General features: G+C 35.7%; 1 protein-coding gene and 1 long non-coding RNA gene across 2 annotated transcripts; both read left to right on the top strand.

The window, feature by feature from the left end:
- The first annotated feature begins 5894 nt into the window (after positions 1-5894).
- Positions 5895-6703, top strand: LOC131061131 (cysteine-rich repeat secretory protein 38-like). Its single transcript, XM_057994639.2, has one exon. The coding sequence runs from the start codon at positions 5999-6001 to the stop codon at positions 6701-6703; it is 705 nt and encodes a 234-aa protein (XP_057850622.2). The 5' UTR covers positions 5895-5998.
- Positions 6704-6975: 272 nt separating this feature from the next.
- Positions 6976-7465, top strand: LOC131061132 (uncharacterized). The gene is made up of 3 exons (XR_009372152.1): positions 6976-7061; positions 7188-7269; positions 7363-7465. It is a non-coding gene; the product is annotated as an uncharacterized LOC131061132 (long non-coding RNA).
- The last annotated feature ends 8878 nt before the right edge of the window (positions 7466-16343 follow it).

The following is a 16343-nucleotide window of genomic DNA, read 5'->3' as shown; positions in this document are numbered from 1 at the left end:
TTTAAGATTTCCTAACTTCTTTCTACTACTAATCGAGCTTTATGTCTACAGATGTAAACAATGAGTTGCATATTTGAGGTTGGTGGCAACAATGGACATATGTGGGTTTTGGTGTACATTCCTTTCATCCTTTCCATGTAACATTTTAAATGTGAAACACAATGACATTCTCTTGTTATATATTCTCTTCCATTTTGTTAGTCATCTACATGGTATGTTGATTCATATTGGAGGTTCTTAAACTAATTGACGATAGAGGCTTGTAGGTTGTATATCGTGTTGTTTTTTACAATATGACTAAGTTAAGTTCATGGATGATATGAGGTGTACTTGATGGCCTACGATGCACATTTCTTGAAACCATTCACATGATTTGAGAAAATCTCTCGTCAGGTAAACGAGGTTTGTACACCCCTTAAAAAAAATTGCCTCTATTCAATTAGCTATATGATTACAATGTTGGATTCATGGAATGTGTAAACTTGAAGTTAGTAGTTGTTGGGAAACCTTTATTTGGCAACCCCATTATAAGAACGTATCATTTAGTTTATGTTGTTGGCCATATTCTACCCATAGCTTGTACAATGTCATTCATTTTTACGCTTTGTTTATTTCTGTGAATTGTTCATTCATTTTTTTTGAAGAGATGTCAATGATTTATTTCATATCTAAGGTTGCTTGCAGCAATGGTACTTGTTTCACATTACTGGAAACGATTCACACGGTTTCCCAACATATTTCATTTGGGGAAATTGGTCATAGGGCTAGGATGTTGCATTCATTGTATATGTGTATTTAAGGTATTTAGTCCTTGCCAAATTCAAGGTCGTCAACCCCAAGAAACAATGCATTCTTTAGAATACATCAATTTGGGGTGGCCAATATCCCCAAACTGCAAATGTCATTGTGCACTGTGTATAATAGTAACTGCTTTTTATCTTGCATGCCTTCCACCCATAGTTGGTAGGGTGTCTTTCATTTCCATACTTTCTTCATTTCTCTCAAGCACTGATTCAACATTTTTTGTACAGATGGCAACAATTTCTCTCTTATCTGATGTTATTTTCATGGAACCAATAGAATGACATACTTATGCAACATCTTCATAGTGCATCTAAACATTGGAATTATTATGTAAGGTGAACTGCACGAGTGAAATACTTCAGTGATGGAGGATATGAATACATTTACGGTTAGAATAATATATTATTGAAATACCTCTAAATGACTATTTGAATTGTGTTTATGAATTGTTATAGTCTGTCAATCAACTTAGTTTTTAAATAATTTTCTTTTTGTTATATTTTTGTTTTCCCCTATGTGAAGAAATAATGTCTGGCATTCATGAGAAGATTGTCATGTGTTGTATGTTATTAGGATGGTGAGACAACACAAATGACATCTATTAATGGACTTACAATTTCAAGATGTTGCCGATGGAGTCGGTCGTTTCTCAGCCAACAATCTCCATTGGAGTCCAATTGTTGTTGAAGTTGATGATCATACTGACCATTGTGCAACAATTCCTCTTCATATATTGGATGATTTTCTTATAGGGGAAGCCTTGGTTGAAAGTGTGAATGCCACATTTATCCATAGGCATCATAAAGAGAAGCACAGTGCATGCTTAAAAGAGCACTCGAGGACGATGTATTCGTGGTGAGTACATTGCATCATTCATCCAATATGTCCACAATATTTTCTTTATTTTCAGACTGGTAGTTGACAACATGACAATATGCATTTTAGTTATTGGTGTGTATATGGTCCAAACGACCATAGGAATAATCCTCCCACAAAGGAATGTGCAAGGAACTTTACAAAGAAACGGGGCTGCCAATGCCACATCATCATTAAGGTGATGAAAGGTAGACCGGATGTAGCTATACTGATATTCAATAAAAGGATTCATGTGTATGCAAACAGTGAATTTTCATGGTGTTGATGATATAATGAACGAGCCAAGTTCCCGATTTGCTCCAAACCTTTCAGCTTAATGCATAAGTTATGTTGAGAGCTTATTGCTAATGGATGTTAGTGTTGATTATATCATGGATAGACACCTATCTAATCATCATTTATGTACCTTGTTGAGGAGGAAAGACGAATTCCTAACGCGTAATGACGTCTTGAATGCATGGAGAAGGGTGAAGTCCAATTGCTCGCAAAAGCATGGCAACAATGCCAATAGTATAATGTTATGTAAATTAGAGGATGCGATAAAAAAAAATTATTTCCAACCACCTCAAGACACTGACCAACCTTTCATTATGGGGATCCAAACTCCATGGATGTTGAATATGATGGTTGAACACTCCCACGATTCAATTATTTCCATGCAGGATTCCACCTTTGCAACCAATAAATATGGGGTTACATCCTCTAAATCCTTTCTATGCATTCTTATTTATGTTTTTTGAAAATATTGATGCCTTGACGCCAACGACTAATCTCCACACAAAATAGCAGAGGAAAAAAAAAACCAAATTTGCAAACCACAACATTTTTTTGTGTCATTTTTTGTGGTTTTAGAGTGATAGGGATGCAGATAACAAAGATTTAGCTACTCAAAAATTTTCAAAAAGCTGTTGTGGTTCGAGGATTTTTAGAAATTGTGTGGAGTGTTGTTTTGTTTGGAGATTAGCCGCGCACTGCCTTTATTTGAGCTAATGATTGTGGTTGGTTGATTTCCAAACAATACCAATTGTATTCCCTACTAGTTTTCGATGGGAAACAATCTGAGGTGCCTATTGCATGGGCAATGTGCTCACGAAACAAGAGAGAGGACATTCAGGCTTGGTTGGTGGAGTTGCAGCGACAAGGAAAGTAGGCCAGACCTGATTGGAGGATCAACGCCTTTTTGACCGATGATGCCGCTGCAGAGATACAAGCCGTAGAGCATGTCATGTGTTTATTAGTTGTATTTTTCATCTTAATTCTTATGACACATTTCATTGTGCTTGGATGACCTGGTTATGTCGTTTTGTTGTCTTTTCACAAGGGCTGTATTTGGGTGTCATGTTTTGCTTTGTGTTTGGCATGTGTGTCATGCATGGTTGAAGAACGTGTATAGGTATGCTTCGAAGGATAGGGCGACAGACTTATTTCAGCACCTAGGGACGATCATGATGGCGATGCATGATAGTGAAGAGAGCTCTATCCACCTTTTGGATATTTTCTTTAATGAGTTTAGTGACCAACCTCGTTTTCTTGACTACTTCGATAGAACTTGGTGCCAAGGAAATGGACGTATAGGTGAGCTATAGCTTTGTTTTGTCTTCTTGTAGACCATCTTATGGTGCACGACATACATTTGGATTCACATTTGTTATCTTTATGGTTTGCAGTGACATGGGCAAAAAACTTCAAGCATTGCCCACATGCCAACCAGGACACAAATGCTACCATCAAGTCTTATCATTGCAAATTGAGGCCATTGTATGTGTGTGATCATCAAATAAAATGCACAAAGCAAATGGATCACCTGTACTATAGCCTTGCCCATAAAATGGAGCTATTCTATAGACATAAGCGGATTTTGCAGCAAAATGGCTTTATCAACAAGTATAGGGTGCACCAATTCCAAAGTAGTATTGAGAGGGCAAGGGAAATATTTGATGTTGATGTTGTTGCTGATGAGAGTCAACGTGGATGGTTTTGGGTGAAAAGTCAGTCTTCATGCAATTGTTATGTCATAAGAATATATGGTCATGACCTATACGTTTGTGACTATCCTCGGAGTTTGCAAGGAAACACTTGCAAGCACATGTTGAAGGTCATTTCCATGCAAAAGAATGTATGTGATGGTGGTGAAGTTGGCTCTTGTATGTGTATATTATAATATTCTTTTTTTCACGGGCTACTGAATCTTGTATGTGTAGGATTACTCAATTGTAAAACCAATATCAAGTTTTGGTTTGGATTTTGAAAATCTTTTGGAAAAGAATTGTAAAGAAGAAATATTTAGAAGAAACATAAAAAGGAGGCTACAAAACCAAGTTTGGATTTTGATAGAGGTTCGAATTTTGCCAAGTTTTTCCACAAACGAAGAAAGGGAGAAGATGAAGTAACATTGGGAGATGGATTTTGAAACATGGCTAGGTTTCTGATAGAGGCAAGATTTTTGGTGTGTTGCATAATACATCAGTAGATCAATTTTTAACAGCTAGTGTATGATTCTAAAAAGCTATTAATGCTTGATGTTGGTGAGTTGAATCATTTTGATGTAGTAGTTAACTAATCAAAATTCCAATATGCAAATAATGCACGATCAAAGCATGCATGCATAATTAGTTAGAGAATATGCATGAATCTAACAATGAGTTGCGAAGATCAGTTAAGTGGATGAAATAATCAATGTATGAAATGATTAGATGGAGAGCACGTGTAATCAGCTAGTGAACAAAGAGTATCATTTGTAGCAACATGATAATACAAAGAATGCATGATCAAAAAATATTGATTAAGCAGTGAATGTGGTAGTTATTAGACAACACGTGAATATGTAGATTGTTGCATGATTTTTTAATGACCAGCATGTAATGTTTGTATTATTATTGATTGAATGGTGTTGTATAAGGATGACGAGTCAAGAGAATTGAAAGTGAGAGAATTGAATGTGTTGCATGAGAAAAGAGAGATGAATGCATTATAAGAGAATAGAGAAATGTCTACATAATGTTTATTGATAGGAGTCATTACTTTTTTATGTACTAGAGTATTAGAATTCATTTAAGCTTAGGGTTAAGGTCAGTACTAGGGTTAGGGTTAGTACTAGGATCAAGGTTAGTACTAGAGTTAGGGTCAATGTTCGTGTTAAATTAGTGTAAAGGTATAATTAGGGTTATAGTACAATTAGGATTGGGGTTAGATTTTAATAAGAGTTTAATTAAGGTTGGAGATAGTATCAGGAAAAGCTTCAAGTTTTAATTATAGTTAGGAATCATTTAGTAGTAAAGTTAGGGTTCAATTGGTACCAAGGTTAGGGGAGTTTAAGTAAGGTTCAATTAGGATTAGGATTAAGGTTAGGGGAGTTTTAGTAAGGTTCAATTAGGATTAGGATTAGGGTTAATACTGGTTAAGGTTAGGGTTAAGGTTCATAATATTATATTGATTCATTTAATGTCTTCCATGTTGCATTGTGACTATTAATATATATTTAATAATATTTAAAAAATACATTCTTTGGAGTTAAGAACTAGTTAAGTAGAGTTGAACCCAAGACCTCCCATGTAGGAGGATTGCAGCTAATCGCTAGGTTGTGGGGTCATCCCCATTTTTATATTAGAAATTGGTAAAAAGATATCTGAAAAAAATTCTTTCGATATATTTTATATATATTAAATATATATATAGTAATTAAGGTTTTTTTAAAATTGCATTGCAGCTCCTGACGTCCCTGTACGAGTCACGAGTAAGGAAATCTAAGCCTTTCATGACCAAGGCTGCAATTGGGAGGTAAACTTTGACCATCGAATTGCAACTTTGGGCAATCCTAGTAAATTCTAGAATCTTGTAAACGACTTGTTCTCTTGTTCAACAACAAAATTCAAGTTGGGATAAGTAAAAATATGAGCGGTTCTACCTATAGCAAGACTTCTTCTACCTGTACACCAACCAATCTAGAGCAAGACTTACTGCAAGACTGACTCACCTATGTCTTTGTCTTGGACTTTATTAAGGCAATAATACAATCATTAGTCAAAGTCAATTATCCTGCCCATAAATGTGTAGACTTTTGTGAAGGCCATTGGTCAATTATTGTATTGCCATGTTTACACGTTCAATTATGCCATCTTGTTTCTTTGTGGAATCTAAATTATTTAATAGATAAAACACAGAATCTATTTTTACATAGATTATCTTTTAAAATTCTTCTACTCCATAAGGTTCCCAACTCATCATTCCCAATTTGGGGAGGGGACAATGTTTCTTATTTTGGTTTTTCTAATGATTTTCCCTTCAGCCAAATGCGAATACCGATATTCTACTTGCAATAATGCTTCAAATTACACAGAGGGGAGTACATACTCCAAACTTGAACCTAGTAATCAATGATCTGTCTCTTAATGCACCCCAAAATTCAGGCTTTAACACATCTTCGCATGGCCAATCTCCCAACAAAGTCTATGGCCTGCTCCAGTGTACAGGTGATGTATCAGCAGCGAAATGCTCAGAGTGTTCAAGTGAAGCAAGTAACATGCTTCGAAACCTTTGCGACAAAGCCATAGGTGGGGAAGTATGGATGTATGATTGCTTCTTGCACTATCATAACTCCAATTTCTTTCCAAAACTGGATACCATCTTCTATGTTCTCAGGAATGACCGGGCCGACAAAGGCAATGTGAAGGGTTTTGTGTCCTCAACCTCTACTCTTCTCTCCAATTTGTCTGCTCAAGCTATTGACCCTGCAAATAATGGATACGCTGTGGGATCAGCCAAATATTCAACTTCGCATGAGGTGTATGGTCTAGTTATGTGCTTGAAAGTCTTATCAATGGAGGATTGTAAATCTTGTTTGTCTAGAGCATGGCAAAACATGGAACAGTGCCGTTCTTCAAAACAAGGACTTCAGGCCATGTCAGGAAGCTGCACAGCCAGATACGAGATTTATCAATTTTTTGATTCATCGCCATCAACATCCACTACTCCCCCGGTAGCCCATGGTAGTACTAAGGCAACTTCCGAGACAAAATCAAGTTAGTATCTATGGCTTTTCTTTGATTGTTCTCTTTAAGATATGTGTTTCTAATGGAAATAAAATGGCGAATGATTGATAAGAAATTTGTATTTTTGATATTTATTTAAGAATGAAGTAAGGTTAAGCGGTTTGATTTGTGGATAAGTTGAAGAGTTTTGAATAAAACGAATCCTGTCGAATAAAAGATCTGGACACCAATTTATGTGGCAAGATTAATTCTCTAAAGTTTTATGGTTTGCAGACAAGTCATCACGAAGATTGCCGATGATGCTAATCTTCGTTGCCTGTTTCCTTACAATGCTCAGAAAAGTTAAATCTACAGTGCCCAGGAATCCAGCAACCCTTGAGAAGCAAAATGAAGGTGCTACTTTAGATTTACATACTATTGTCTTCAAATTTTCTCTCTGTAATGACTAGTTCAGCATAACTCTAACGTATGAAGCTGGCCGGAAAGGAGGCTATTTACAAAAGAGCAAATTGCTTTCAGCTTAGAAATTTTGATCGAAGCAACAGAAGATTTTAGTGATAACAACAAGCTTGGAGAGGGAGGCTTTGGCCCAGTTTATAAGGTATGAATTAATGTAGACTATACTCTATTGGATACAAATCATATTTTTTTTAAGATTTTCCTTAAACAGATTTGGATTTGTTTAAATTCCAAGGGAATGACCACAGACGGCAAGGAGATAGCAGTGAAAAAGCTGTCTGCAAGATCTGCACAGGGAAGAAAAGAATTTATGAATGAAGTGGAACTGGTGGCAAATATTCAACACATAAATTTGTGAATTTGCTTGGATGCTGTAGCGAGGAAACCGAAAGGATGCTTGTCTATGAGAACATACCCAACAAAAGTCTTGGCACCTTCCTCTTCTGTGAGTCATTTCTTTGTTACCCAAATAACAAGTGCTAAGATTACTCTGTGACTTGATGTTTTTCTTTTAAAATGAAAAAAAAAAAACAGATCCAGTAAAGCGCAGAACACTCGATTGGCAAAAGCGGTTAAATATAATTATTGGAATCACTCGCGGCCTTCTTTACCTTCATGAGGATTCGCAGCTCCGAATAATTCACAGAGACATCAAAGCAGGCAACATTTTGCTTGATGAGAATCTCAATCCTAAGATAGCAAAATTTGGCTTAGCAAGACTTTTTTCCGACAATGATTGATTGGATTTCGATTTCATTGTCAGAAAAAAGTTTCGCTAAGCCAAAATCGGCTATCTTAGGATTGAGATTCTCATCAAGCAAAATGTTGCCTGCTTTGATGTCTCTGTGAATTATTCAGAGCTGCGAATCCTTATGAAGGTAAAGAAGGTCGCGACTGATTCCAATGATTCCAATAATTATAGCAGAGTAATTTTAAAATGAAAATATAAGTAGCAGAGTAATTTTAGCACTTGTTATTTTGGTAACAAAAAAATGACTTACCGAAGAGGAAGGTGTCAAGGCTTTTGTTGGGCATATATACTCATAGACAAGCATCCTTTCAGTTTCCTCGCTGCAACATCCAAGCAAATTCACAAGGTTTCTCTGTTGAATATTTGCCACCAGTTCCACTTCATTCATAAATTTTTTTCCTTCACTGCTATCTCCTTGCCGTCTGTGGTCGTTCCTTTAGAATTTAAACAAGCCCACATCTGTTTTAATAGAACTCTTAAACGAAATGTCATTGGTAGTCAAGAGATTATAGTTTACATTTGTTAAGTTTTTTGTAGTTTGAAAGGTGTGATTGTGGAAGTTGCTTAAGTGCAGTTCGTGTTGGATGTTCAACAAGAAGACATTTTCTATTTTGCATTTAGAATGTTTCTTAGAGTTGTGAGGTTATTTCTAAGAACGGTTTTATGTGTGGATAGTCTTAGTTGTGTAAGACAAGTTTCTTTTCTCACGTGTCATGTAAGGAAACTTCCAGTTTGCATGTCATGAAAGGATTTAATTCCTTTCCTGAGTCATGTAAGGAATGTTTCTCTTAGGATATGTTATGTGAGGAAACTTTCACTTATCTTGCATAGTTGATGTTTTCATCAAGAAGTCTATATATGTAAGATCTTTGTAGCAACTACCATAAGATTCTTCTGAGATTGGAAGATTCATGAAGTGATTTCTTGAAAAAAAGTTTGCTCTTGAAGCTGCATAGAAGATTCAACATTTGCAGATTTTTTCCCCACATTGGGGTTTCCTAGGTATGTCCGTGTTATCTGTGTTTATATGTTTGGTTTCTTTTGAATTTGCTTCCACTGTTCATTAGTTAAATAATCCAGAGTATTAATTGTTATAAATCAAATAGTTTATTTTCTGTGATATTTGTTGAGCAATTAATCGGTTGCTGGGTTATAGAAATTAACATGGTATCAAAGCTCTAAACTCTGAATACGAAGCTAAGTTTTGTTTCACAGTTTTCTTTAGATTTTAGTTTTCAACTTCTTTGAGGGTCTTAGTTTGCAATGGCAACCACTGTTCGGTATGAGGATAGGCTCGAGGGTGCATCTAACTTCTTACAGTGGAAGGTTCGGATTACATCAGTTCTCAAGGAGAATAGGTTGTGGATCAATGCTAGTACATAAGTGACTCCTCTAGCAAATGATCCTATTGCCCTAGATTTGCATGAAATCAAGGAGGCCAAAACTCAGAGGATTATCCTTGATGGGGTAAAAGATCATTTGATTCCTCATCTATTCGGGAAAGACACTGCCAAAGAAATGTGAGATACACTCACAAAACTCTATTAGAGTGACTATCAAAGTCGTAAGATGATGCTCAAGGACAATTTGCATAACAAAAAGATGTCGAAAGGCAAGAGTGTGATCTCTTACTTGTCCAGATTGACACAGGTTAGGGATGAGTTGGTTGTTGTTAGAGAGACGATTGCTGAAGATGCGCTGGTGCGGATAGCCCTGAATGGATTTTCAAAGTACTGGGAAGTGTTTGTCAAATGCATTGTTGGCCATGATCGCCTACCTGACTAAGCGAGGCTTTGGGATGATTTCGTTGAAGAGGAGATTCATGAAAGCGGTCATTGACGGGGCCAGACAAAGAAGGTTGACGATGAAGGAAATCTTGCACAAATGCAAGCAAGGGCAAGAAGAAATTCAGTAAAGGACAAACTGAAGGGTCATCTTCCAAGGATGGGAAGAAGAAAAACCTACGTAAGATAAAGTATTTTTTCTGCCATCAGATGGGTCACTATGCTAGTTAATGCCCGACTAAGAAAAACAAGGGTAAGCCGAAGAAGCAAGTTGCAGCTACTGCAGAGGTGGAAAAGTTTTCAACGTGGTTTGAGAATGAGTTTTCACTCATTGCATGTCTCTCAAGTTCAATTGCCAATAGTGTTTGGTATATTGATAGTGGGGCTTCTTGCCACACGACGAGAGTTAGAGAATATCTCACCAAGTTGGAGGAGAAGAAGTTGGATTTATTCATTGAGCTCAGGGACAATGCCAAGTACCATGCAACTAGTGTTGGCACGGTCAAGTTTCAGAGGGAGTCCGAAAAACCTCTATTGGTGGAGGATGTGTTGTATGTTCCTGGAATGACAAAAAATTTAATTTATGTTTCTACTTTGGAGGACAAGGGTTACATCGTGCCCTTTGAAGAAGGCAAAGTTTATATCCGTTTTAAGAACTCCAAGGTAGCAAAAGTGATTGGAGTTAGGCATGGTAGTTTATTTCGATTACAGTTTGAACCAGCACTGCGTTGGTGAGTAACAGTAAAGGGCTTGGAGAACTGTGGCATGGGAGGATGGCTCATCTTCACAATGGAGCACTTAATGTGCTCAAAGAAATAGTAACAGGGCTTCCTGAAATGAAGGTTGATAAGCATGAGGTGTGCAAAGGTTGTGATCTTGGGAAATATGCTAAGACCAATTTTCCAAGCAGCGATACTAGATCTAAAGGAATTTTGGATCTCATACACTCAGATGTATGTGGGCCCATGTCAAGAGGATCCCTGAGTGGATATGAATATTATGTTACCTTTATTGATGATTTATCCAGGAAGACGTGGATATATTTTATGAAGCATAAAGATGAAGTCTTCAGTAGGTTTAAAGAGTTTAAGGCTCTCGTGGAGAACCAAATAGGGAGGAAGATCAAGGTACTCAGGTCTGATAATGGAGGCGAGTATACCTTGAATGCCTTCAAAGATTTATGTGCTCAAGAAGGTATCTAGAAAGAGTTGACAGTATGGGGTTGTTGAACGGAAAAATGGGGCTATAATTGGAGCAGCCAAAGCCATGCTTCATGATCAGGATTTGCCTTGGTTTTTATGGGCGGAAGCTTGCAATACTGCTATGTATTTGCAGAATAGGAGCCCACACAAAGTGTTGGGAAAATTGACTCTAGAAGAGGTGTTCATTGGGAAGAAACTAGGTTTGTGGCACATTCACATCTTTGGATGCCTTGTGTATTCTCATATTCCCATGGAGAAGAGAACCAAGTTGGAACCAACTACAGAGAAGGGTATCCTTGTGGGATACAGTGAAACTTCTAAGGCCTATCAGGTTTACATTCCTGCCCTCAGGAAAATAGTTGTTCACAGAGATCTAAAGTTCAAGGAGGGAAGGGCTCTTCAGAAGTCTGGTAGTTTGATAGAGGTTTAGGAAGAGGAGCAAGCACCCAAGGTTGAGGTTGCACAAATTCTTCAGACTTCAGTCACGCAAGCTGGAGAGAAGAGCACACAAGTTGAGCAAGTTGATCAACAGGAGGAACATAGTATTCCTCAGCCTCAAACTCTTATCATAGGGAGAAGGAGAAACAAGGAAGCTAAGAAAACAACTTGAGAGAATCCCAAGAGTATGTTGGTAATCCTAAAGATCCAGTTAGGCAGAGAAAGGCTCCCAAACATTTTTCTGATTATATGGCACTCATGAGTGAACTGATTGAAGTGGAGCCTTCCAGCTTTCAGGAGGCATCTAAGAATTAGGTTTGGAGAGATGCCATGGTGGAAGAGTATTCTTCCATTATGAAGAATAGTGTGTGGGAGGTAGTGCCACAACCCAAAAACAAGTCTGTGGTAGGGTCAAGATGGTTGTATAAGATCAAGCATGTTGCAGATGGTAGTGTGGAAAAGTTCAAAGAAAGATTTGTGGCTAAGGGGTTTTCTCAAAAGGAAGGGATCAATTATGACGAGACCTTTGCTCCAGTAGCTAGGTACTCATCGATAAGGGCTATCATTTCTGTAGCAGTGCAGATGGGTTGGAGGATACACCAGATGGATGTGAAGACAAATTTCCTCAATGGAGTGATTGAGGAAGAGATTTACATAGAACAACCAAAAGGTTTTGAAGTGCATGGGAGGGATTCTCATGTATTCAGGTTGAAGAGAGCATTGTATAGCCTCAAGTAGGCTCCTAGAGCATGGTATGCACGTATTGATGGTTACTTGCAAAGTGTGGGCTTCACCAAGAGTGAGGTTGATCCAAACCTGTACTATGTTCAGGTGAAGGGCGAGCTTCTCATATTGGTGTTATATGTTGATGACTTGTTTCTTACAGGATCAGAAGAGCTCATATCACATTGCAAGAGAGATCTTGCAAGAGAGGTCGAGATGAAGGATTTCAGTTTGATGCACTACTTTTTGGGTTTGTAGTTATGGCAGAAAGAGGGAGAGATATTTCTTGGACAAGGGAAGAATACAATTGATATCTTAAAGCGATTTAGGATGGAGGACTATAAGCCAATGTCTATGCCACTTGTAACCAACTGGAAGAAGGTTGATGATTCTAGATCAGAGGCAGTGGACCCAACTTTGTACAGATAGTTGATAGGCTCTCTTATGTATCTGGTCAACACTAGGCCAAACATTTATTTTGTAGTGAATTCACTTAGTCAGTTTATGGTGGAACCTAAACGTGTGCACTGGATAGCTGCGAAGCATGTTTTGAGGTATCTCCAAGGCACAATTGATTATGGATTGAGGTATATTCAACATGATGGAGTGAATCTTGAGGGGTTTATTGATGCAGATTGGGCAGACAGTACCACTGACAAAAATAGCACTTCAGGGTGTTGTTTCAACTTTGGATCGGGAGTAGTCTTCTGGTACAGCAGGAAACAAAAGTTAGTTGCATTGAGTTTTGCAGAGGTTGAGTATATGGCAGCCAATATGGCTACATGTGAGGCTATCTAGATTCAGAAACTTCTAGTTGGGATTTTTTATTAGAAGCTAGATCCTATGGTCATTTACTATGATAATCAGAGTTGTATCAAACTCTATGAGAATCCGATGTTTCATGACAAGTCAAAGCACATTGAAATCAAGTACCACTTCATCAAGGATTGTGTGGGGAAGGGGACAGTGAAGTTGCAATACATTCCTACGGACGAATAGGTAGCAGACATTCTAACTAAAGCTTTGGTGAAAAGTAAGTTTCTATTATTCAGAGATAAGGTGGGTGTTGTGCAGAACACCTTCCTCACTAAGAGGGAGTGTTAAGTTTTTTGTAGTTTGGAAGGTGTGATTGTGGAATTTTCTTAAGTGCAGCTCGTGTTGGATGTTCAACAAGAGGATATTTTATATTTTGTATTTAGAATATTTCTTAGAGTTGTGAGGTTATTTACAAGAACGGTATTATGTGTGGATAGTTTTAGTTGTGTAAGACAAGTTTCCTTTCTCATGTGTCATATAAGGAAACTTCCGGTTTGCATGTCATGTAAGGATTTAGTTCCTTTCCCGAGTCATGTAAGGAATGTTTCTCTTAGGATGTGTTGTGTGAGGAAAGTTTCACTTATTTTGCATAGTTGATGTTTTCATCAAGAAGGATATATATGTAAGATCGTTGTAGCAACTAGTATGAGATTCTTCTGAGATTGGAAGATTTGTGAAGTGATATCTTAAAGAAAAGTTTTCTCTTGAAGTTGAATAGAAGATTCAACATTTGCAGGTTTTTTCCCCGCATTGGGGTTTCCTAGGTATATCCGTGTTATCTGTGTTTATGTGTTTGGTTTCTTTTGAATTTGCTTCCACTGTTCTTTTAGTTAAATAATCCAAAGTATTAATTGTTACAAATCAGATAGTTTATTTTATGTGATATTTGTTGAGAAATTAATCGGTTGTTGGGTTATAGAAATTAACAACATTTATTCATACCTTATAAACTGGGCAAATTCCCCCTCTCCAATATTGTTGTTATCACTAAAATTCTTCATTTCCTCCATCAAAGTTTCTAAGCTGGAGGTAATTTGCTCTTTTGCAAATAGCCTCCTTTCTGAAATTTTTCATATATAAGAGTTATGCTAAACTATTTATTACAGGGAGAAAATTACACCAGAATAATAAGTAAATATAAAGTAGCACCTTCTTTCTACATCTCAATGGTTGTTTTGTTCCTCAAAGCTATAGATTTAGCTTTTCTTAACATTAGAAGAATACTATCATTAAGCCTATAGTAATCGCTAATATCATAGGTAACCTTCGTGATGATTTCTCTGCAACGCAAAAGAATTTCCAAAATTAACCTTGGAGTTGCATATCTGTATGTCATCTAGCATTCAATAAGATTTCATTTTCAATAATTTAGGTAAGATATCATAAGGTAAGAAACTAACCTTAAAAAATGTAAATTACTATTGATAGGGTTAATTATCTTTTGTCTAATAGTGTGCTTAAATAAATATATATATTCTTGAAAACTCTTATTTGTTTTTAATTTACATTAATAATTATTTTCTATTTTTGAAAATGTATATTTATTTTAAAAATAAGAAATTTAAATAGATTGTTTGTTTTACTATGATTTATGTAATTGTTCTTTTTTATCCCTATTAAGAGACTTATTTTCACTAAAATTATAAAGTAAGATTTTAAAATGCAAAACTTAAAATTGCTTATAAGTAAATGAACCAACATGAAGTAGTTGATGAGATAAATGGAAAGTCTTGTAAATAAGTTTTGAGTAGTTATTCCAAATTGAAATACTATAAATTTTTTAATTTGAATTAATAAAATCCAAGTTTATTATTTAAATAAAAATTCTCTAGAAAAGTGAGGGAAGCTATCTTAAATGGGATTAAATAAATATTCAAATTCAAGTTTAGATTCTAGATTTTTGTATTTGTTTTTTTCGTTTATTTTAATTAAAGATTATTGTTAAAATTTTAAATTGAGTTTTACATTTCTTTTCCATAATTTTTTGGTGAATGTAATATAGTATTGAAAATGGACTTTTTTTATAATAAACTAAGATAATTTTGTGTTATTTCTTATACATTTCTTCTCTTTAATTTTTCACAAACATATTATAGAATTGAAAGAGGAAATTTTTTTAATTAACTAAGATAAAAGAAAAATCTTATAAAAAAACAAGAGTGGTTTTTTAATTTTAAATATAGTAAATATTTAAATTTTAGTTATGAATGTAACTAGGAAAATGGGGAAAAGCATCAAAGCATATAGATTAGGCAACCACAAACCTAAATTGCAATGAAACTAACTCCTAATACACTCAATATAAGAATGAAAGATAAGACATTCAAATTGAAATGCAAACTATCACAAATGTCTCTCTTTATTGGCCTTTATTGTCCTTCTTTCTCCTTCAAATTGGATGTGTGGATATCACCTAGAAGCACAAATGCAAGTGAAAATAAAGTTGGTTACGAGATGAAAATCACACCGTAAGGTTACTCGAAGCGTAGTTAAAAATGATTGAAGAAACAAGCTCAATTTATAGGCAAGTTGATGAATCGGTCGGATTAGAATAAATGATTTGAAAGAGGCATGATTATGACACATTTCTATGTCATTTTATGATGAATTACTATGTAAGGAGCCTGACAAGTTGCTATGTAAAAAATATGACAAATCAAGCATAAAAAGAGGACAAATTAGGAGGGAATAATTAGTGGGAAAAATAAATTTGAAAATTAGGTGGCACTAATTAATAAATTTCATAATTTATTAATTAGCTCACAAAATGGAAATGAATAAACCAATTAAATAAACACTTTAATTGTGACATAGGATAAATAAATTTATTTAACCTAAGTGGGGAATGTTAATAGGATTTAATGATTAAATCATAAAACCCTAGAAGATGGACTAGGAATGAATTAGAGTCTTGATATAATTAAAGTCACAACACATGATGATGATCACAATCAAAAAGGCAAATGACAAAGACTTGATAATTGATTGACAAAGACCAGTGACAAAAAAATTGATTTGGTAGATGATAATTGACGAGGATCAATGACTAATCGATCCAAAGTTGATGAGGATTGATGATTGATTGAGATCAATGAAGAATCGATCAAAGATTGACAAAAAGGTTGATTTGATGAAGTTTGACTTGGTAAAAATTGACAAGGACCGATGAAAAATCAATCGAATTGATAAGGAGACAGATAATTTGTTGATAAGACCATAAAAGGCATACATTCATTGAGATAATCAAGAAAATATGATGATCTCAATTTGTTGAGGAATGCCATAAACATAGAGAGAAATTACTAAGAACAAGGAATCCCTTTGGCCAAAAGTAGACAAGGAATTAAAAGACATTTTAGATATGGACTTAGATAAAGTAGGTATGGAGTAGATCATTTCAAGTAGTGATGATCCTTGTTGCATGATGTGGAGGAAAGACATTGAATGGAAAGACTCATTTCAGAAGAAAAATATTAAGGAGCTAAGAATTTTTTTTAAGGAT

The sequence above is a fragment of the Cryptomeria japonica genome, chromosome 4 (assembly GCF_030272615.1).
Source record: "Cryptomeria japonica chromosome 4, Sugi_1.0, whole genome shotgun sequence".
Lineage (NCBI taxonomy): Eukaryota > Viridiplantae > Streptophyta > Pinopsida > Cupressales > Cupressaceae > Cryptomeria > Cryptomeria japonica.
This window is presented reverse-complemented; position numbering and strand designations above follow the sequence as displayed.